At 44.0% G+C, this 24,432-nt stretch overlaps 1 protein-coding gene across 2 annotated transcripts in view; it reads left to right on the forward strand.

Annotated features, from left to right (window-relative positions):
* Positions 1 to 20,752, forward strand: part of slc30a2 (solute carrier family 30 member 2) — a 122,755-nt gene extending 102,003 nt beyond the window's left edge. For both annotated transcript variants that reach the window (XM_038800033.1, XM_038800034.1), the window contains 5 exons: positions 4,635 to 4,788; positions 11,483 to 11,693; positions 17,496 to 17,601; positions 18,763 to 18,897; positions 19,922 to 20,752. In XM_038800033.1, the coding sequence (XP_038655961.1) occupies positions 4,635 to 4,788; positions 11,483 to 11,693; positions 17,496 to 17,601; positions 18,763 to 18,897; positions 19,922 to 20,067 (752 nt within the window). In that variant the 3' untranslated portion in view covers positions 20,068 to 20,752. The remainder of the gene's footprint in view (positions 1 to 4,634; positions 4,789 to 11,482; positions 11,694 to 17,495; positions 17,602 to 18,762; positions 18,898 to 19,921) is intronic.
* The last annotated feature ends 3,680 nt before the right edge of the window (positions 20,753 to 24,432 follow it).

Genomic DNA, 24,432 nt, shown 5'->3' on the forward strand with positions numbered 1-24,432 from the left:
TGGCTTCTCACCTCAGGTTCATAAGGAACTGGTTTAGGAAGGACCCTACCTCCATTTGGCTTGATATTGAGGCTGACCAGTCAGTTTACCCTCTGTGGTTCTTGTTACTTTATGGAGACTTTAAGGCTGGTACTGTGAATGTGATAATCCTATTATTATTAATATGCTTATTATTATTAATAATGGAGTGTGGTGCTTGGTCCGCCAATTAGAAGGGAGATTGATGTACCGTCAATTACCACGAGACAAGAATGGTGAAACAATAGAGGCTTTATTACACGAGAAGTTGTGCCTCCTGCAGCTGGAATCAGAATGGGAGCAGCGCAGGAGAGCATATTGTTTTTGGAAATCCACCACTCTGTCTTAGAATTCCCTCTATACCAAAAAAAGGGCCAATATTCTAAAATGGTGAACAGGGATTCTCACTCCCTGACTCCGATACAGGCTTCTGTGGGTGCTATTCAGGTCAAACTCTCCTTTCAAGTTATCCCCCGGTATAACCCATACCTTCACCGAAGAATTTTACCTACTTACCCCTTAATAGCATTGATATCCTGGGTCCTGCGTTATTAAGGAAGTGAAGTAAGCTAATAACCACTTTTTCAGGTTAAATTATTTTATTATTAACATACTTTTTTTTTATAAGTTGTAAACACTTTCTCTACAGAAAGGTAAACAGATTAGTGATTTTGGATGTTGTCTGGTTGGTTGGGGACCTTCAGACCCAAACTTAACATTTTACCTTTAAATCCTAGCCTTCTTTAAATCTATTGCCGTTTACAATCAGCTGTTTGCTTTGCCTTTCCCATAACCGAGTTCTCTCTCTCTCTCTCTCCTCCTCTTCTCTCCTGATGCTGGTTCTCTGTTTTCTGTCCTCCTTCCTCTGAGCTCCGTTCTGACCTCTCCAGCTGCTGCTCCCTCGCGTTCTGCTTTTTTTCCCGATGTCTGCTGCCTTGCACGTGGGGGGAGGAGCGAGGAGAGCCCGCGCTGTTATTTTTGGCGGGAGATCGGGACCTCCGATAGGGAAAGGACTAGGGGGCTTAAAGGGGCAGTCCATTATAACTTTCCAACAACACAAAGAAATCTATGCAAACTCTGTTTTTTTCTTTTTCCCTTTCTCCTGCTGCAGGTTGTAATAACAATTCTGACAGACTGAAATTGACTGCATTTATGACAGAAGAGCTGGCCACAGTTTCTGCTCTTTTCAGCTGCCACCAACCTCTTGTGGGATCTTTCCCTGCACTCTCCCAGACCAGATATTGGCAGAGTTCTATGTTTCAAATGACACATTCTGTATTTTCCAGAACAATATACTTTTATATGCCGCCTGCTGGGAGGAGCCAGCAGGCAGTGATTTACCGTAGTACTTGTAATACACGGGCAATGCTGTAATACATGCAATATATCACTAGTGGTGTTTACCACAGAGATCTAAACTGAATTCCGCTTTCTCCCCTATCCAGGGCAGTCCAGACGTCTCGTCTGGTTTAATGGACCACTTGGAGGGACGGAGGCATATGTAGGCTGGGTGACATGTTCAAAGATGCTTCCTTGTCCTTCTTTGAGCAGCATTTCTTAGAGATTTTATCCTTAATAAGATTACTTTACATCTGGACTTCTCCATTTAACTGGTGGAGAAAAACCTGAATTCTGAGCAGCCTAAACAGTTCACCAGTAAGTTTTACAATATCCTGTGGTTTAGATCCTGTGTCAGTACATTTCCCCTACAATCTTGGGGAAAACAACTTGGGGACTAGCATTGGTGAGGAAACATGGCATAGTTTATGGGAGAATGCCAGTAAAATTTTTCTTTGCAATAAAGTAGGGAAGATTCAATTTAAGATACAGGACATTCGGGCAGACCTGGCAAAGCACAGGACCGAGTTTCACCACACAAAGTCGGCCCTCTATAAGAATGGTATAAAATTTGGGGTATTATTCCCAGCCAGGCTCTGGGTGACATTCTAGAATAAAGAACACTATTTCATCAGTGTGCATTCGCCCACACAAACCCGTCCGCCTCTGTACATCTTGGGAGATTATGGTCTAACACAGTCCCTTTAAGCACACAGGCTGGTTGTGGTTAGATACAATCCCCTCTGAACCCAAGTGAATATTTGTGGATTTCTCCTCAAATTCCCCCCAGATGATTCGTACACTGTCAGTCACCTTATCTCACTGAACTTCAGCTTCTACACAAGTGACTTTAAATCCTGCTTTCAAAAAGACACACTTTCAAATCTTCTTGTAAGCAATGTATTCACTCAGGTGCATCCATCAAGGATTTGCTTACAGGTTTTACACTTTCCCTCTTCAGGATATATTTGTCTTCGCTGCTTCTTTAACTTTAGATTCACAGACTGTATTAAGATGGCATCAAACTTTTGATTTACCTCTGAAATCTGCTCTACCACTTTAAATCTGGTTACTGCGGCTGACTCTTTCACTCAGATCACTTTGTCTGCTTTTCCCTTGAGTTCTCCTGAACAATACCCTGTTCAGCTTCTTGGGTCTTCATTCTCTTAATTCCAGTCTTCCTAAGACATTCCTTCTGTCCCAATTCCCTGGTTGTCTGGACATTATCTAGTTCTAGGGGAAGTCTATCTTTTGGAGCCTCCCTGTTCTTTCCAATGTTCCTCTGACAGAGTTGAGAGATGGTCGCCTCCCAGCATCCCATCTTTAACACCAAACAAATTCAGTTAAAACTAAATTCAAAATGCCTTTCTACCTTAAAAGGGCCCCAGTTGCTAAGCAATGACTTCTTGGGCAGGATTCTCTGACCCCCCCTGCTGGGTCGGAGAATTGCCGGGGGGGCGGCGTGAATTCGCCGGCGCCTGTTTTTGGGCATGGGTGGGGTTTCCGCTGCGCCTGTCGTGGGCCGTTGGCAGCAGCCTCCCCGACAATTCTCCGGGCCCCGATGGGCCGAGCGGCCACCCGTTTTCGGCCAGTTCCGCCGGCGTGAAATGGACATGGTACATCAGGGCAGGACCTGGCTTGTAGGCGAGCTAGGTGAGTCCTCAGGGGGGCATCCGGCCCCGGGGGGGGGGGGGGGGGGGCCACTGTGGTCTGGCCCGCGATTGGGGCCCACCGATCTGTGGGTGGGCCTGTGGCACGGGGGACTCTATCCTTCCGCGCCGGCCTCTGTAGGGCTCCGACATGGCCGGCGCGGAGAAGAATCCCCCTGCACATGTGCAGGAACACGCCGGCCGGTCTGTGCGAACCACGCCGGCGGTTCTGCGCATGCGCCAACCCTTCGGCGGCGGTTAGTGCGGCGCCAACCCCTCCGCCGCTGGCCTAGCCCCCGGAAGTGTGGAGGTTTCTGCACCTTCCCGTCGGAGTGGTTCACACCGCTCTTGGCGCTGGCGTCGAGCCATCCGGCCAGTTGTGGGAGAATCCCGCCCAATGTTTCTGCTAGTTTTAATTTACTCTTCACACCATAGCCTCTCTAACTATAATAGAAGCTCAGTTTGAATTGAAACCAAATCATCCACACATACAGCAACTTTATCCAAAACTAATCTAATTATAGGTTTACCCTTCCTTACTCAGAAACACTAAATTAAACCTACTTAAAATTATACCATATTTCTAATATTGACCAAACAAATATAAATCCTTTATAAATACCATTGTTTTCCTAATAGAGGCACAGCACTTCTTGGTACACAAGCCTTCAACACGACTACTGGAAAGTTGTTGGGATCCACAACTTTTGCTGTATCCAGTACACTCAGTCAATTCTTGATATTACACGAAATGTATCATTTTGGCAGAAGACTTGCTCTTGTGATGATAGGGACCTCAGGAGGAGGACAGAGTGAATTACCCACTTGGCACTTCAGGTTAAGATGTTCACAAAAGCTTTAGCCTTTGACTTTTGCATACACAAACTTGGTTTAGCCATGATTGAGGATGAAGATGTTTTTGAAGCCCCCCCTCCTATAAGTTGTTTCCTCACAGCAGGATATGACCGGCAGCAGAGCTTTGATCTGGTCCACTGTAACTGAAATCTTTTAGCTCTATCTATCGCATGCTCCTTCCGTTATTTAACATGCATATAGTCCTGTGGTGTAACTTCACTGAGTCAACACCTCATTTTCAAGTATGAAAATACACCTGGCAAGAAGATTCATTGGCAAAAAGCTAGCGGGGAGATGAAGAGAAATAATTTTCCTCAGGATCTGGAACGCTCCACCTGGAAAGGTGGTGGAACCTAATTCCATAACTAATCTTATATGGGTACTGAGGACGAGGAATTTACTAGGTTACAGACAGAAAATGGGGATGTGGCATAAAGCATGGTAACTCTTTCAAAGAGCTAGCAGAGACATTGTGGCCTAATGGCCTCCTTTAGTGCTATGGGTTTCTATGATTTTAACAAAGCTGTTGACCTAATTAAAATAATCAGGTTAACATCCTGCAAGAATTGTTTATCTGATAGATTTTTATTGTAAACTAGTCATAATAAATATTTCCGAGACAAACTATATGGTGCAGTACACAGTCTTTTAATAGTCATTTAATGCATGTTATTCCACTTTTTGGCTGGGAATCTGAAAATAGAAGCTATCGGGATCTATACAATGACAGTAGGACTGCCTTGCTCTAATGTCTTTTTTTGCTTTGTGTCACAGAGATTCTGGGGGCTCTTCTGTCTGTACTGTCAATCTGGGCAGTAACAGCGGTGTTGGTTTACCTTGCTGTCCAGCGACTGATCAGCAAGGACTTTGAGATTGAAAGCCACGTTATGCTTATAACATCTGGGTGTGCAGTAGGAGTCAATATCATGTAAGCAATATTAATGTACATGAGCACTTATCACGCAAATAATGTTTGATTTCAGAATTCCTGCAAAAATTTCATAAAGTCTTTTACCAGCAGAAACTGAAAAATATAAGATTACATGACGGCTTTATAAGGATAGATTATGAGAGGATGTTTTCCTTGGCTGGAGTGTAGAACCTGTAGATCACAGTATCAGAATAAAGTGTTTGCCATTTTGGACTAAGATGAGCAAAAATGTATTTCCTTAGAGCGTTGTGAATATTTGAAATTCTCTACCCCTCGGGCTGTGGATGTTCACTCGTTGTTTTGAGCATATTTAGGACTTAGATCAAAAGATTTTTGGTGTCTCTGAGGGCACGAAGGGTGGCACGGTAGCACAGTGGTTAGCACTGTTGCTTCACAGTGCCATGGTCCCAAGTTCGATTCTGGCTTGGGTCACAGTGCAGAGTCTGGACGTTCTCCCCATGTCTGCATGGGTTTTCTCCGGGTGCTCCGGTTTCCTCCCACAAGTCCTGAAAGATGTGCTGTTAGGTAATTTGAACATTCTGAATTCTTCCTCTGTGACCCGAACAGGCGCCGGAATGTGGCGACTAGGGGCTTTTCACAGTAACTTCATTACAGTGTTAATGTACTTGTGACAATAAATATTATTATTATTATGTGGGGATCAGGCAGTTGACATCGAAGATCAGCCATAATATTATTGAATGGCGGAGCAAGTTCAAGGGGTGTTTTGGCCAATTCATGCTCGTATTATTTTTATGTCATCTTCTTATATGCAGACTATAATCTAAATTGTGGTGATGAAATTGGATGGTTCAGCTTTTAAATGAACCTGTTTATATATTCAATTTTCCTTTCTCCTGTTTTTCAAAATTAAAACATGATGATTGTGGTTTTTAGAAACATAAGTAGCTGCAATTAGAAATTGATGAACAAAATGAGAAGTCATTTGACAGTATAGAACTTGAATAGTGCTGAAAAGAAAGACATTTTGTCAAAGTTTTTCATCTTGTACTCATCATCTTTGCTGATCATTCATGTATGGGCTGCCCAAGATAATAAAATTGATGTCCATTTATCTTATTTATAACCAATCCTGCACAACATGAATTGGCCAATTGGTGAATTGATACAATCAGTTTTAAGCATGTTTTCCACAAACACGGTGATGGTTTCCTTCACATTTGTGAAGACGATGTAGGACTTGCATATTGATAGCGATGCCATGTTTATTTGCTCATTCAACAATGCTAGCCTACTCACCAATGTTCCACTTAAGGAAGCCATAGATATTTGAGCTGCAGCAATATATCATGGCAATCTAGACCCATCACCATTGCATGATTCAATATTCATTGAACTTATGAACTCAATAACTTGTGCAGTCGAGTTCAGTTTTTACGGCACCATGCATGGCCTAGTAGATGATGTCATAGGATCCCTCTAGGCCCAGCACTCACAAACATCTTAGTTGGGTTTCATGAGAATCCTGTCTTTGGTGGGATGTCACCTAACCTCCTACCCTTTGCTATTTCCAATATGTAGATGATACGTTTGGTGTATTTAAATCCGCAGCTGCATGTAATAATTTCCTTACGTGTCTTAACGGGCTCCATCCTGCACTAAATTCACCTTTGAAATGGAGCAGTCAAATGCACTTCCTTTCCTTGACGTACGAGTTGTGAAACCTGCCAGGGGTTCTCTAGCATGGTCTACCTCATGCCTACCTTCGCTAGTCAATATACATGTTGGGATTCTTACAGTCACGCATACTATAGGATTTTTCTTATCAGCAACCTTGTAAATAGGGCCTAAGCTATTTGTTTACCATGTAAGCTTGACACTGAAATAGGGCAAAGACATCTTGCGGGATAGTAGCTACCTTGATCAGATCATTTTGCACTGTATATCACACAAGCTCATAAATAGACCTAAGATCATCACTTTAAGTCCTAACCACTGCAGATTACAGTATCTCAAAAAGTTTAGGAACAGGTGAAGCTCATGAGAGGTATTCGCCACTAACAGTATCATGTTGTCAAGTCAAAAAAATGTTCTGCCTATCACACAAATTAGTAATATGGTACATCAATTTCAGTGCTAGTGTGATGATGGGCATGTAGGCTGTACAGGCAATAAGTCCGTGCTTGCAAAACTCAAAACGAGTTGTAATTGCACAATTGGACAATATTTGCTCAATAATCCTCAGTTTGTTATGAATTACACTGACAACCATTTTAAGATTGTCAGCTAGGCTTTCAATGTGGCACATTTGCATGTACTGAAGCTACATATATTAAAACTCAAGACTCCGCATTTTGCCGACAGAAAAAACACACATTATGCCTGTTTTAGCCAAACAATATAAGTGACAGCCATTCGCTGGTTTATTCAGGTCAATGTCTTGACAATTAGGTTTAAATTTCAAATAATTTCTGGCAGTTAGCTGTCAGCCACCATCAGCTGATGCATTCTCCATGACAACACCTCCACCAATTAGAGTCCATATGCCAACCAATGAGCACTTTCATCTCACACTGTATGAACTTGTTTTACCTTACATTGGTATTTTTATGATTATCCTGATGAGTATGAGATGAAAAGCTTTGACTAAATATCTCTTTTTTTCAGGAAAATAAAAAATCTGTTCATGAATGAAACTATTTTCTTCCCTGCCATGTGAAGTTGCTGATTCATCTTGTGGCAGGGGTTCACAGATGCTTAAGACCTTCAGTACCTCACCAGTTCTTCAGATGAACCTAAATAATGCTGGAAATTTATTTCAACAGTGTGGGAATCATTATTAAACCTAACCTTTCTCACAGTTTTCCAGAGGTAGTGGAGAATAGTCTTGTCGCTGGACGAGCGATCCAGAAACCTAGGGTAATGCTCTGGGTACATGGGTTTGAATCCCACCATGGCAGATAGTGAAATTTGAATTCAGTAAAATATCGGGCATTAAAAGTCTTATGATGGCCGTGAAACCATTGTCGTCAAAAACTGACCGCATTCACTAATGATCTTTCAGGAAATCGCCCTTACCTGGTCTGGTCTACATATGACTCCTGATACACAGCAATGTAGTTGACTCTTAATTGCCCTCAAGGATTGGGCAATAAATGCTGGCTCAGCCAGCGAGGCTCACATCCCATGAATGCACTTTATGGATGTGAGATTGTGTGTGGGCCAGTCACAGGGATCCCCATGGAGGATGGACTTGGTGTGACTAGTGGATTAAAAGTTTTGTGGGAAGATGGCTTTGGTAATTAAGGAGTACACAGAGATTAATCAGAATGGGGAGGCATCGTCTTCCACGTTTTGGGAAGCGTTGAAAGCGGTGGTATGGGGGGAGGTGATTGCACATAAGGACCATAGGGATAAGATGGAGAGGACGGAGAGGCGGTGATAGGTGTGTGTAATTTTGGAGATGGATCGGTGGTACTCTATGGCATGGACCAGGGAACTCTTGGTGGAGCAGAAGAGGCTGCAGGGGGAATTTGATTTGTTGATGACATGGGAACCGGTGGGCCAACTCCAGAGAGCCAGGGGGGTCCTATATGAGTGTGGGGTAAAGGCCGCTGTCTACTAGTGCACCAACTAAGACAACAAGCTGCGGCGTGGGAGATAGTTCAAGTGAGAGAGATGGGGGGTACATCGGTGACGGCGCTGTAAAGCAATTGAGTTCTTCTATAGGAGTCTGAATAGGTTTGAACCCCTTGAGATGGACCGATTTCTTGATGGGCTGGTCTTCCTGGAGGTGAAGAGGGGGAATGGAGGCTCTGCTGGGGCTACAGGAGGTGATGGAGGCAATTGGGTTGATACGCTCATCTGAATCTTTCCCAGTTGATTTTTACAAATGGTTTGCAGCGCAAATGGCCCCACATCTCCTAGAGTTGTTTTCTGACTCTTTGGCATTGGGGGAGCCACTGGCCACATTGGCTCGGGCATCGATTTGGTTAAGGGCCCCGTGGAATCTGGGTCTTTTAGGCCCATCTCCCTGTTAAACATGGATTTGAAGATGCAGGCGAACGTATTGGGGAGGCACTTGGCGTAGTGTGTCCTGGAGGTGGTGTCGGAGGACCAGAGGGGTTTTGTGAAGGGGAGGCAGCTGCTGATTAATATGAGACGTTTATTGAATGCAGTTATGACGCCGTCTAAAGTCAGGGGGCCAGAGTTTTTTGTGGCTATGGATGCGGAGAAGACGTTCAGTAGAGTTGAGGAATTTTTTTCGAGGTGTTGGGATGTTCAGGTTTGGCCCTCATGGGTGAGGTTATTATATATGGCCCCACGGCTAATGTTAGGACGAATTTGATTAGCTCAGGAGATTTTCGGCTGTACAGGAGTACGAGGCAGTGGTGTCCATTATCCCCACTTTTGTTCGCATTGGCTATCGAGCCCTTGGCTATATTGCTCCAGGCATCAAGGTTTGCTCAGGTATTGTAAGGAGAGGCAGGGAGCATAGAGTCTCATTCTATGCGGATGACTTGTATATTTTAATTCCATTGGTTTGCATGGATCGGATTACGGGTATATTGGAGGAGTTTGGTAATTTTTCGAACTATAAATTACGTATGACCTAAAGTCAAGTGTTTTCAGTAAATGCCCTGGGGAGAGGGGAAGATTTCAGTGACCTATCATTTAAGCTGGCGAGGAGTAGGTTCGGGTATCTATGTATTCAGGTGGCCCATTACTGGGCCATGATGTATAAATGGAATCTGGTTGGCTTGGTGGAGGGATGAAAGGGGATCTGAAGTGGTGGGATGTCTCCAGCTTTCATTAGCTGGGGGAGGGGGTGCAAACGGTCAAGATGAATGTCCTACGATGCTTTCTGTTTGTGTTTCAGTCCCTCCTGATATTCCTGCCAAAGGTGTCTTTAGTAGGGTGGACAGGTTAATGTCAACTTTTTATGGGCTGGCAAGATTTCAGAAATGTACAGTCACTAGAAGGGAGGTGCCCTCATTCCTTCGGATGCCGGGGCACACTTTGTTGGACAGGTTGATATCACCGGATGAGTTGGGAGATGGGAAGATCATGGACATCTATGGATAGCTGGTGGGCACAGGGAAAATGCTAAACGATGCGGCAAAGCGGAAGTGGGAGGAGGAACTGTATGTGGAGTTGGGATAGGAGGTATGGAGCGAGATTAAGCACTGGGTCAACGCAACTTTGTCCTGCGCAAGAATGAGATTGGTACAGTTCAAGGTGGTGCATAGGGCTCACATGATGCAGGCGCGGGTACTTTACACAGGTAGAAGATTTGGGAGCGATGTGGAGGAGGGGGGCAGAAAATCATGTTCACATGTTTTGCCGTTGTTCGCAATTGGTGGGGCTCTGGGGCTCGATATTCGAAGGGTATTGAAAATTGTGCGGATGGAGATGTTGCCGGGCCTTCTGATGCCGGTATTTGGGATGTTGGAACTGCCAGAGTTGTTAGAGGGGAGGTAATGGCTTTTGCCACGTTGGTCACCTGACGGCGAATCCTACTGGAGTGGAGTTCCATGGAGCCGCTAATGGTGTTGGCGTGGTTGGGAGACATGTAGAAATCCTTAAACTGGAGAAGGTGAAATTCACCCTTCGGGGTTCGGGGGGTGGTGGGTTTCTGGATGAGATGGTGCACACGTGGTTAGCACTGTTGGCTTTGCAGTGCCAGGGTTCCAGGTTCAATTTCCTGTTGGGTCACTGTCTGTGCGGAGTTAGCACGTTCTCACTGTGTCTGCGTGGGTTTCCTCCGGGTGCTCCGGTTTCCTCCCACAGTCCAAAGATATGCAGGTTGGGTGGATTGGCCATGCTAAATTGCCCTTAGTGTACAAAAAGGTTAGGAGGGGTTATTTGATTATGGGGATAGGGTGGACGTGAGGGATTAAGTGGGTCGGTGCAGACTCGATAGGCCGAATGGCCTCCTTCTGCACTGTATGTTCTATGTTCTATTGTATTCGGTTCTTATTTTCTCAAAATGTTATGCTTACATGTGGATGGGCTTTAGAGTGGTTGCACAAGTCGGCGCAACATCGAGGGCCGAAGGGCCTGTACTGCACTGTAATGTTCTATGTTCTACATTTTCTGTTTATGGATGGGGAAGCGCTCAAAATCCATGACTGTTCCACTTCCATTACAACGTCAGCAGGAATTTGCTTCAACGGCCAGAAAGTTGGCCCTGATTTATGCTTGTGAAAGTAACAGGAGAGTTGAGGAATATAAGAATGATCAAAGGCCTGGAAACCAGGAGACAAAATTACTGAAATGTTTGGAACAACATTCTTGTTTAAATTTGCTTTTTTTCCCCACCTAATTGACACTGTGAAAGGCATAGAAATGTATGGAACGGAGGATAACACAATGTGTAATATGAGTTTTATTAGCAGCAAAATACAGACAGGTGTCATAAAAATGTTCAATGATGCTAATTAAACATAAATTATGTAGAAAAGGTTACCTTATTTAGTCTCTAATGTGTCAAACAGATGAACACCACTACGATAGCTCAAGGTTTCTCAAAATCACAAAATATATCAAGGATAAGGTTATATATATATATACATTCTAATACAACAGCCTTTAAATTTGACATATTGTTGAAATCATTTGTAGGATGTGAAAGCGACAAGTGCTGAAGTAGCTTAAAATTAAGCCCACAAAGTCCTTGAAAATAAAAAGAATTTGATAAGATTTGTCACAACAATTTTTTGTGTTGCAGAATGGCTGTCATACTCCATCAATCAAATCCTTCCCACAGCCATGGTCATGCTTTTGGTTACGAAGAGTTGGAAAATAGCACAGCTGATGAACCCTCTTCTCAGCAAAACCACCTGGGCAACACCAGCGTGAGAGCAGCCTTCATACATGTCATTGGAGATTTGTTTCAGAGCATCGGAGTGTTTGTGGCCGCAACTGTCATCTTCTTTAAGGTTCTTGCATAATACTAATAACTATATTTATATGGTATTTTAATTATACAGGTTTATTTCAGTGACGTACATTCAACACTTGCATGATAAAATATCGAACCAATATTGTCAGATGTAGTTTAGGACACTGAAAGATTGAAACTCTTTTGTAATCTCTTCATAATGTATTGCTGAATGCGTTTGCATCTAACGCCTATTCACTATTTTAATAAAGTCAACTATCTATTTATTTTAAATAGGTTAATGCCTCTGCTCAGCTAGCATTCACAGGAATCTGCAGTGATCATGTTAACCACTGCACTAAAAAAGGAGCACAACTTTCTTTTTAATCCTTTCAATGTTAAATTCCTCTGGAAACTACCATTTATACATCAATATCTTTACACTGGTGGGAAAACAAGAGCTGTGGAGAAGTCAAGGGTTTTAAGGTGCCCATGCACTTAAAAGCCAATGTACAGGTATAAAAATTAATCATAAAGGCTAATGGAATGTTGGACTTTATCTCAAATGAGTTGAAATTTAAAAGTGAGGAAGTGATTCAATTGCACAAAAGCCCATTTTGTTTTGATCCCTGTGGAAGGTTATGCTGGCCTTGGAAGGGGTACAGTGCAGAGTCACCAGGATAATACCAGGACTAAATTATAAGGACAGGTTGTTTAACCTTTGCTGGCATTCCCTTGGCATTAGAAGGTGTTTAAATAATTAGAGGATTCAATAGAGTAAAGGCATGCCCTATTCATAACTTTTAAAATGTGAATGCGTAGAATCCCTTTGGTGCAGAAGCACCCAGCCTATCGAATCTGCACTGATCATCCCGAAATAGCAGTCCACCCAGGCCCAGTCTCCCGTCCTAATCCCGCAACTAAACATTTTGGCCACTAAGGGCCAATTTAGCTTGGCCAATCCATGAAACCGGCGCATCTTTGGATTGTGGAAGGAAACCAGAGCACCCTGGTCCCTGGCGCTGTGAGGCAGCAGTGCTAACCACTGTGCCACAGTGTAGAATCTTCTGGAACAGACTTTTCTTCAACGATGGGCAACAAAATGCTGCAAAATGCATAGGCTTCATGCGGGTGCTCCAGTTTCCCTTCACAGTATTCCTTCCAACGATGTGTAGGTTTGGTGGATTTGTCTTGCTACATTGTCCCTTAGTATCCAAACGGTTTGGTGGGGTTACGGGGATAGGGTCAGGGCATGGGCCTAGGCAGGGTACTCTTTCCAAGGGTCGGTGCAGACTCGATGGGCCGAATGGCCTCCTTCTGCAGTATAGAGATTCTATGATACTATTCAATCAGCCAGGAGGCAGGAGGATGTTTTGTAACTATGTAACGGGTGGGAGGTTAGGTGTCGTTCCATCAAATGTGCGTTTCTCATTGAAAATATCAAAAATGTTTGTGAGAGCTGGTCCTGGCGAGGAACCCCATGGCAACACCATCTACTTGGGCATACACGGTGTTATTAAAATTGAATTTAACAGCTTGAGTTGCTGAGTTCCATAAGTTCAGTGAATACAGATTCAGGCAATGGTGGTGTGTCTAAATCACCATGATATAGTGGCATAGTGCAAATGTCTATGTCTTTCTTGAGCAGCAGTTGGGAAATAGGCAGGCAATGTTGAACAAGCACATGGACATTTCGAGCGATATGCAACTCCAGCATGGTTGTCGTAAAGGTGAAGGAACCCTTCACCGTGTATGTGGGAAAACCTGCTCTGAACTGATTGTAGAAACCCGCCCAACCATTTGGCCAATTGATGTTGCGAGGATGAATCCAATCATATGTACAACGGATCCAATTTTGTATCCATTGTACCTGTCTTTAAGCATGATCAGACAGCCTTTCTTGAAAGCACATTACAAGAAAGCTTGTGGAGTTATGTAAGAGTAATAAGCTGCCAGCTGGTAAAAATGATAAGATTTAACCTCACAGCTCACTGTATCCACATATATGCCCAAGACACACAAAGTGATATCCCTTCACGCCATATCTGATCAATGACTGGTGCTGCACAACATGAATCAGAGTCCACTTGCCAACCAATCAGCACTCTCTTATACAGTATAAATTGCTGTTCTCTTTACTATTGGCATTCTTGTGAACTGTCCTGAAGACGAAAACCTTCAACAGCATGATTCTTTTTTTCAGCAATACTCAAGTAACTCTTTCCTTGGGAGAATTGAGAGCAGCCTGATCTTGAAATTGGAGCTGGACCATTTAGGAATACAATCAGGAAGCACTTTTTTTTAAAAGAAAAGGGTCGGGCTTCCCAGTTCGCCAAATCGTGAAAGGTGATTGGGCAGAGGATCGATTCCGACGCCACAATTGCGGCAGCCGCGATTTGACGCCAAATCGCAATTATCCAACACCTCGACAGTGGCATCAATGCATTCTGGAAGTAATGTACTGCAGACACCATTTGCATATCATTAGCGAGGCTGACCCTGTATTCTCCGGGACCTCCGCAAGTCTCTGCCTCCGATGGGCAGAGTTCCTGATGATGCGATTCACTTGTGCATTTAAAAATCATGAAACCGGCGTGGTGATTGCTGAGGGAGAGGGAGAAGGGGTATGGAAGGTGTCCAAAATCGCACAGTTTGCTGAAATTATGCCGCTGACCAGGGGCTCCTCCCAGGCCAGGAGCCTGGGGAGGGGGTAGGGGAGTAGCGGGGGGTGGCTAGGAGCTGGGCTGTGGGGTCAGGGTGGACTGGCAGGGAACACAATTGCCGTAGCTGGGAAGGCAGCCATGCAGCTGCACATGCTGCTAACAGCCCACTGTGAACTTTGCGCCATGGGTCATATAGGTGTCCCCCCCAGGTGCCCTCTTGCCACAGCCAACCCATCAGTGGAATCGGCATGCTCCAGCGCACAGTGCCATCTTGTTGGCTGGGATGAGTGTGTGTGGGGATTGTAACGTGTATTTGTGGCTGCAGCTTGTCAGCCTCCCGAATGTTAATCCCGAATGGAATCGATCGTGCTCCATGCGGCACTAGTGCTAGTCCCTCCACTGTAGGTTAATCGGTCCAGGTGCAGCACCGGTTTTTCTGTCGTAAAAGTCCATGGATTCTGTGTTCCATTCAACACTTTGTCTCAGAAACGTAGAATCCTGCCCAAGGTGTTGAATATCTTGGGTGGGATTCTCCACTTGCCAGCGCCGAAATCGCGGCGACGCCAAAACCGGGGTAGGCGCCAGTTTGGCAGTAAATCAGGATGCTCCGACACCTCGAAAATGGCGTAAATGCGTCGTTCGCCGCACAGGGTGAAAGTACAGCAGGATATCATTAGCGGGCCTGACACCCTATGCTCCAGAGCATCCTAGATTCAGCGCCTCCGATGATCCGAGTTCCCGACGGCATGGTCACTTGTGGATTTAAAAATCCTGAGCAAAACGGCATTGCGGCATATTAGCACAATGGTTAGCGCAGTTGCTTCACAGCTCCAGGGTCCCAGTTCGATTCCCACTTGAGTCACTGTCTGTGTGGAGTCTGCACATTCTCCCCCTGTCTGCGTGGGTTTCTTCCGGGTGCTCCGGTTTCCTCCCACAGTCCAAAGAAGTGCAGGTTAGGTGGATGGGCCATGATAAATTGCCCTTAGTGTCCAAAAAAGGTTAGGTGGGATTACGGGGTTACGGGAATAGGGTGGAGGCGTGAGGTTAGGGTGGTGGTGTGGAGTTAGAGTGGAAGTTTGGGGTTAGGGTGGAGGTGTAAGGTTAGGGTGGCGGTATTGGGTTGGGGTGGAAGTGTGGGGTTAGGGTGGTATGGACTTAGGTAGGGTTCCAAGGGCCGGTGCAGACCCAACGGGCTGAATGGCCTCCTTCTGCACTGTAAATTCTATGAATCTATGAACATCTCTGGGTTCAAAGGTTATACTTTGGAAGCCCATACTAGGGTTGACCTTAGTCATTGCCCCAGTGAGCTACTCAGAATGCTGACTTTCAAATGAGAATGAGAACTTAAACCCAAAACCTACCTACATCTCCGATAGATGTTAAAGGTCCCTTTGCAACAATCTAAAGAGGACAGGGTGTTTTCCAAAAGCCACCCCCCTAAAAATTAAAAGGTAGGCCCAGATGAGAAAGACCCTTCCATCAACAGGCAACAGGGAAAATCTGATTATGTGTATGGGGGGGGGGCTCAAAATTTTAGCATCATTAACACGGGGAAGAAGCAACTGGCTTTAGTCAGTGGTGGAAGTAGGTTTGCCCAACTGGTGGCTGGATTGAACCGCCAATTTGTCTGATTTGGCAGGATGGGGACTGAACCGATAACTGACAAATGCCCACATACCTAGTCCAAAGGTTAAGCCAGGAATTGCACAGATTTATGGACTGAAACACACGCTAAAGAACAGTGAGAGTTTCCTGTGAGCAAAATTGAGGTGGTCCTCCATAGTCACACATTAGCTGACCTCCAACCAATTGACGCAGTAGTATTGGCTTTGTGTATCACTGGCTTTATTCTTCACTAAAAGCAGTAATGGAGATTAGTGTAAATTACAAGGGCTGTAGAGACGAGGGTAAGCCATCCAGGTGTCTGGGGCTCGATTCTCCAATTTTGAGGCTATGTCCCCACGCTGGTGTGGGAACGGTGGCATTTTACAACAGAAAAAATGGTGCAAAACGGCCACCGATCCACCGTTTGGCTGTGGGCTAGCATCAAAGCAGTGTAGAGCACCCGACTCTAGCTGCTGATACAGCCCGGAGAATTGCCAGGTCCGTGGCTGCGCACGGCGGTGGCCTGCAGCGGCCACACTGCGCAACATGGCACCGGCTGCTCCTGGACACAGCCTGCAAAATAGGCCCCCCCCCCCCCCCTTTGTCTGGCTCGCGTGCACTGGATCACCCTCCCACTGTGCCCCCAGCCCCTGGCAAAGTCCCCACTGCCCGCAGATCGGCCATCCCCCAACTGTGGCGATGCTGGATTGAGTCCGCAGCCATCATGCCGAGTTCCCGATGGGTGAGACCGTGAGAGACCCACGCTGTCGGGAACTCGACCAGTCGGGGGGAGAGCATCAGGGGGCCGTCAGTACGCTGTGTTGGAGGGCACGGAGCGAAGTGGCGCCGCCCCCGATTTGGTCGTAAACTTCGATTCTCTGGCCGATCACCAAACGCGATTTCGGCATTGCCAACCGGAGAATCCCGCCCTGGAGTATCTTTATATAAGAAATAGTGAATTCTTTATTTCTTTCACATCTTATGAAAAGTAACAGAAGCATTTGTGATCCGATATGCAGGGCCGTTTGTAGGAATACAGTCAGAATCAATAATGATGAATTGCTATTGAGCTGTAAAAAAAATTATATATCCAATTCAGCCAGCGGCTCAGTAAATGCTTTCAGTGACCTGCTGAACCAAACTACCAGATCAGGGAAGTCTTTCATTTGATCCCCGAGTTATCAGACCTTTGTTGGGTTAGGAAGAGGGAAATCAGGCAGGAGTCTCAATCTTGATCACTATTTAGTGACCTCTGTTGAAGTGACTTGAATAAAGACAACAGGTTTAGCTGAACTGTGATGCCCTCTGTGGTCAATTAGTCTTCCAACATTCATTGGCAAGGGGCATGCATGTGACTAATGAACACAAGGCTTGGGCTGTCCAAAGGAATCTACTATCCGTACACCTGTGGCACAATAAGGAGGAAATGCCTTCAGGCGAGATGGGAGAAAACTGACCTCATAATCCATTTTATAACTTTAAATAAACTGAATAAAAGCTTACGGGTCTGTAGTTGTCTTTGTGTATAGAATCATCCTTTTTGAATATAAGCACGCTAATTGACCTATTTATTGTTTGTTTTTCAATTACAGCCTGCTTATAAAATTGCCGATCCCATCTGTACCTTCTTTTTCTCTATTTTTGTCCTGGGTTCCACCATTACTATTTTAAAGGATGTCTTCCGTGTACTCATGGAAGGTAGGATATATTTCAACGCCATTTCTTTAGAGAAATACAATCTATATATTGACACTTTCCCTTCTCACCCCAACCAGATCATCAATGAAAATGATGAAGTATATGTACTACCAATGTTTACTGCCAAACAAAGACTTGCATTTATATAGCACTTTTCAAGACCACCCACGTCTCAAAGTGCTTTACATTCGAAGAAATACTTTTCAAAATGTAATCATTGTAGGACAGTTAAAAAAAAAAATTGTATGCACTTCAACAAGCTACAGATCTATAAAATATTATACGAACTGATAGGATCAAGATGCCAGATAGATGAGCAAACAACTTTGTCGAGCATACAGATTTATGGCAAAAAAATAAATCTAATAAATACATAAGGTATTTTCTTAAATTAAAAGTACAAAACGTTGCAAATGCACAACATCTACATTTAATGACAGTTCGGACAATGAATAGGGAGGGTATGTGGGGGTGCTAGAGGTCCGAACGCTGTGCTAATGCTTATATGGAGATGACCATAAACACATATATATTCCTTGTCTGTTGACTGGAACAAGGCAGCCTGATTTCTTATCCTTTAAGAGAAGGGTGTTGAGTGACATTGTGCTGGATTGTGCTAGATTATCCCCAAGTATCCGGGTCAGTATGGTCACAGTGCTGTGTTGAGAGACTGTGTTGCTGCCACTCCCTAAGGTAATCCCATTAAATAATCATACCCAAACAGGTATGAAACGCTGATACTTATTGAGGTAAGGAAATGTCAGTAAATATTGATGCGCGTGGGTTTCCTCCGGGGGCTCCGGTTTCCTCCTGCAGTCCAAAGATGTGCAGGTTAGGTGGATTGGCCAAGCTAAATTGCCCTTGGTGTCCAAAATTGCTCTTAGTGTTGGGTGGGGTTACTGGGGTATGGGGATAGGGTGGGGGTGTGGGCTTGGGTAGGGTGCTCTTTCCAAGAGCCGATGCAGGCTCGATGGGCCAAATGGCCTCCTTCTGCACTGTAAATTCTATGATTCTATGATATACAAGACAAGGACATTTAGGAATTCAATTCCTCTAGAAGAAAATTACCATTGGAAATATATTTGCATCATTTCCTATTTTGAACAAATCTTGTTTTTTAAAAATAAACGAATAAAACAAATCCTACTTCCCCTGCTTTAGGTACCCCAAAAGGAATGGACTTTAATTCAGTGAAGGAAGTTCTTCTTTCTATTAAAGGAGTGAAAGCCATGCATAGTCTCCAGCTCTGGGCTTTGACATTAAACCAGCCTGTGCTTTCTGTTCACATTGCCATAGGTGAGTAACGTTACAATCACAATTTGCTGCAGCCATTTAATTACATCTTTCTATTTAGAAATGAAATAGTTGTCAGTGTGTGACCATTCAAGTGGTTAATGTCGCAATGAAGATAGATGGAGGTTAGGACTGTTTTCCCTTTGAGAAAATAAGACCGGGAGGAAATCTGATAGAATTATTTAAAATCATGAGAGGTCTGGACATAGGGAGAAACTGTTGCCACTTGTGAAAGGAACGAAAACGAGAGGGCACTGATTTAAAGTAACTGGCAAAAGGAGCAAAAGTGATGTGAGAGTATGGTAGAGGCAGTTTCAATTGAAGCATCCCAAAAGGAATTGGACTGTTATCTGGAAAGGAAGAACGTGTAAGGTTACGGGTAGAAGGCAGGGAAATGGGAGAAGGTGGGGAAAGGTGAGTTGCTCATTTGGAGAGCTGGTGCAGGCACGATGGGCCACATGACCCTCCCCTGTCTGCAATAATTCTATGACTCTGTGGTCATTACAGCTGGGAATTAGGTATGTTACTTGTTTTTTTTTGTCAACACTTTAATTGCTTGGATGTGAATTCCAGGTTCAGATCAGCAGAGATGGGGTGGGTGTATCGATATGTGCTGTTGCAATCTAAATAGAGCTGTGCTAAATAGTGAATGGCAGCCTCTGGGGATTCGGTGTAAGCAGTGCTCTAATTGAAGATTTCTCTCCATGGATGGGAGAGTTTAAACAAAATTTAACAAAGGCCAAAGGGAGACATTGTTTTTTTTAGCATCAACAGTGCTATTGATACAGCAATCACTTTAAGCAGATTAATATCACTTCGCAATTGTTTAGCTGAATGTGTGCAATGTCTGTCTTAAAAGAACAAAACTAATTTACCTTATAAACCACTGAAGATGAAATAACTATTTTTGGGCAGCATCTCTTTGAAATAGATTGAGGTGGTGGAGTTTGGAGAGGCAACCAGAGAAATTTGCAGCTTGAAACAATCATTCATTGTCTTTCTGTTAATTCTACCCTTGCCATTACAGAGGAAAATGCAGATGCTCAAATCGTGTTGAAGGAAGCCACAGAGGTCCTTCGAAGCAAGTTTACCTTCCACACCACAACAATTCAAGTGGAAAAATTCTCAGAGGAAATGTTAGACTGCAGCCAGTGTCAAGACCCAAAAGACTAAGATTTCTTTCATATTTAAGATCCCAGGAGGTGCCATTTGTTGTTGTGTTGTACACGTGTCTCTGTATTTCACAGGATTTCGAAAGCCTACTCCAGCTTACCCTTCTACAGGGTGCCGGAATAAACACTTTTAGACTTGATTTCCCTCAGCAAAGCAAAAATTAATAAGAAAAAGATAGCAAGAGAGATCAAATTTTTCCAGAGGGAGTAGAATGCCTGCTTTGCAGTTAGCCAGATGAATGGGGCTTTTGATATTTCTGGGGTGAGGAGGGTCCTCAAATGTGAGATGAGTGCAGGTTTAACAACTCTTGGTAAGTAATATTACTTTAATAATTCGGCACAACTTATGGAAGCATACATCAGAATCTAAAAATTTGATGTGTTTATTGTATTTAGGTAGCCAAAGAAAGAGGGCAGGACTTTTTGGAGGACTTCTGAACTCAGCCATTGGGCTGAAACAGGGGTCGGAAGCCCTCACTATCTAGGCAAAAATCAATCACCTGGGATTTTCCCTGGATCAGCCAATTAATTGCGAAAGGGAAAGCTTGCTATCCAATTAAAGACAGAGGATGGGCTGTCAAAACTGGAGACAATCAGAGGTTCTCCAGCATGTAAGCAGTAGCAGAGTGCCATGGTAGGTAAGTGAGGGAGAAGGACCCTTCATTTCTAACTTTTTCAAGGTTAAAGTAAAAAAAAAATAGATTCAGCCGCCTGATAATCATTGGGGGGGGGGGGGGGGGGGGGTGAGGTGCAAAACTTCTGCACAGAGCAGCCTGCAGCTTCTGCTGAAACTAGCCAGGCAGGGAGGCCAAGGCCTCTTAACCTTCCTGGGACTCCAGCCTCACAGTTCGCTGCCAGGAGGTTGTCACCAGGCAGCCCTGCAGCCTGGGGAACCTGGATGCAAACTAGAAAATCTTCCTTTGGGAGAATGCAATTGCCTTTAATTAGATGAGACCTGTTACTTCCAGATGGGTAGCCCTGCCGTCCAACCCTAGGGAAAAAGACCAGGGGCGCAAGGGAGAAATGGAACCATGGATCTAGCATGCCGGCCAGAGGTGATATATTTAGTTCCTACCTACCTCTTTTCCCTGCCTGGGTAGGAGCTACAAATCCTCCACAAAGATTCCAGTTTACCTCATTATTGGGCATGATACACTTGGTTTCAGTCAATTTTTTTTGAGCATGACATTTGGAGTATCCAATTTTATAATCAGGATCTTATTAGGCTTGTTCAGCATAAAAAATATACTTTGTAAACTGTTTGCAGAGTACAGTATTAATGTTGATAATCCAAATGAAGTTACATTGGGGTACAAGGTAACTCCTGCCACTTGGCCATACAAAGTGGGCACAAGGAATTATCAAAGTTAGGTCTTGAGTAATCAGAGTGATCTGCCTTCAGAGGTAACATATCTCCAACCCCCTCCTCACACCACTACTACCACACGTCAAATGATAGTGCTTACACAGCCTGCCTTGCTGGCAGCATCTCTCACAGAAATGAGGTGGGCGGGGAAGTGAAGATGAGGGACCTTAATTAGATATAGTCATGCATTTTACACAGTGTTCTAGTTTCAAACCCTTTGCAACTGAGGGATCAGAGTGAAGCTCTGAAATTAACACTGTAGTTTTATAAGGGGACGTTTTAATGGATCAAGAGCATTGGATAGGATCGTGGAGCTTCCCCAAATGTGCTTTGCGTTAAAGACTCGAAAATACGGATTTGCTGATAAGTACAAACTGAATGGTTAACAGCAGACTGAATGATTTGTTGGGAACATCCCAGAGGTGGAGAAAGAAAATAAGAATGTTCTCTTGTACAGAGCAGTTAGAGGAAATTTAGCATGCATGGCCTAACGTCACAGTGTATATGCAACAACCGTTGCAAACCGTTGGCATGTATCATGCGATCGAGCCTCGGGGACTGACATTATTGGCATTCTATTCACTTCTCGTGAAAGTTATTTTCTTAAGCAGCTACCTTTTATTGATGGTCACTTCTAAGGCTACATCCAAGGCAGGAAAGCGTGACTGGTCAGGGCATGTTCCACCACTGCTCGGGACAGCTCAGTTTCAGAAATGACTCCAACATCTGTTTTAGAGAAGCCTGAAAACTCAGGCAACCCAATATGGGGTGAGTTGCGTTTCGGATGTCTTCAGGATGCAGGATGTAGCCTTGTAAAATTAGGCCCTTAAGCCCCATCTGTCACCTAGATATCAGGTGCAACGAGGTCCAATTTTTACTCCACTGAACCAAATAGAAAATGGAAAGACACAAACCTGAAGGGGGACCTTCACAGCGCTTGGATAACAGGACTGGTTTCCTTCCTGCTGATCTGTGCTTCACTAGAAGTGGCTCAGAGATTACATATGACATGTATTAGCAGGCTGCCCAACAAACAGGGCTATTGGTTTATACAATCTGTAACTAGATCCACATCTTGGGAGTAGTAGAGCAGACATCAGATTGCCCCGATCACTACTGTCTCAAACTGCCAAAGAAGGATTCCAACATGCCTAGCTATTAAACTCTGAATTTATCTCAGTTTATTAAAGACCTCATTCCCAAAACTAAAGGATTCCAGAATCTTTATTGATGTCGTCCAAAGCTCCAGGTCACACTGATCACTGGTGGCACCATGGGTGTTATCAGTGGTCACAGACTAGTGTTTTTAAATTCAAAATCTCTAAAGGAGGTCTATGTAGTTAAACTGGCAGAGTTGTAAACCATTAAATGTTTGTGCTGAATTATTAGAAGGTTGAATAACTTCAGATCTATCGCGAATCAAGTGCAAACGAGGTTGTAGATTACTGTGCCAAATCACGTTTACATTTCACAGCACCGGGAGTTGAGATACTATAGAGTGGCTTCTATTTGAAACATTAGAAATAAATTGTCATTATGTTTCCTTTATCCTCTAACCAATTTACACTCTGATGTTTGAAAATTTTCCTGAAGGCAGTTATTGTGTTGGGGTATGATGGTGACACTAACGTTCTTGTAACATCTCCAAGTGTACTTTTATGTGTAATCCTGAACTTCAGTTCAATTTATAATCAAGCTTCTTTCTATTCTCAACCACTATCCACAAACTGATCAGGAACAAAAATCTTGACTCGACATTTCCTTTCTTTTCCCCACTCTGGATATTGAACTCGGCATTATCAGTTTCATTCTTGCTGACTCAGCATGGACCAGGGATGAAAACAGGGGCCTTCCTGATTTGTTTACGTGGTGTTGCACAATGGTATTTTTTTCACCCATTGTGCCAGCACATATACTTGCCAAAACCGGATACCGCAGACCTCAAAACAGTTTAACCCAAACCCAACAATCCATAATTTCAATTAAAATTAAATATTAACCCAGGTTTTGTTCACAATTACCAGCAGCTGCTTTATAGATAGAATGTGTGGATTTGATCTGCACTCTATTGTAATATTTTTCACAACCTGTATACTAGGCCTTTTTTATTGAAAGGAGGCTTACTATGTCCTAGCTAATACATCAAGTACGACATGAGACCACCAAGTAATCTGCGATGAGGAAAAAGTGCACTGTCAACTGTATCATTTAATCACAAAGCACAGAATTAATCGGATTACTTATCGGCTTTCTGGAAGGTGTTCTACTTGTGCATCTTTTCTCGGTTTATCAAATGAGATTTATCACAGTACTGCAAGAGATAGCATCTCGATTTTAAAAAAGGCGTTGAAACAGTCATCCATGCCGTAACAAACTCCATAAAATTGACTTCTCAAGTAATTGTGCAAAATAGCTTCAATCTTATCTGTGCAGACAGAGTTGTTGGCAACGGATTACTGGATAACACAAATGTGATTGACGCTGGTGCTCCTCAGGGAATTAAGTCCTTGACTGTTCCCTTGTTACATTAATGACCTGCCAAAAGTCTGCACTCCTTTCAAAGTCTATTTATTTACAGATAACACTGTTTTATCCCTAACCCACAAAAGAGAGGACTAAACATTTCTCAGTAATTGAATGCGAACCAAACTGACATTGAATATAGAGAAACAAATAATCTCTGACAAATTACCTCCAATCATTGTCTTGCCAAGGCTTCCCAGGGCAGCACGGTAGCACAGTGGGTAGCACAGTTGCTTCACAGCTCCAGGGTCCCAGGTTCGATTCCCGGCTTGGGTCACTGTCTGTGCGGAATCTGCAGGTTATCCCCGTGTCTGCATGGGTTTCCTCCGGGTTCCTCCCACAGTCCAAAGATGTGCAGGTTAGGTGGATTGGCCACGCTAAATTGCCCTTTGTATCCAAAAAGGTTAGTTGGGGTTACTGGGTTATGGGGATAGGGTGGAGGCGTGGGATTAGGTAGGGTGCTCATTCCAAGGGCCG

This window comes from Scyliorhinus canicula, chromosome 6 (assembly GCF_902713615.1).
Source record: "Scyliorhinus canicula chromosome 6, sScyCan1.1, whole genome shotgun sequence".
NCBI lineage: Eukaryota > Metazoa > Chordata > Chondrichthyes > Carcharhiniformes > Scyliorhinidae > Scyliorhinus > Scyliorhinus canicula.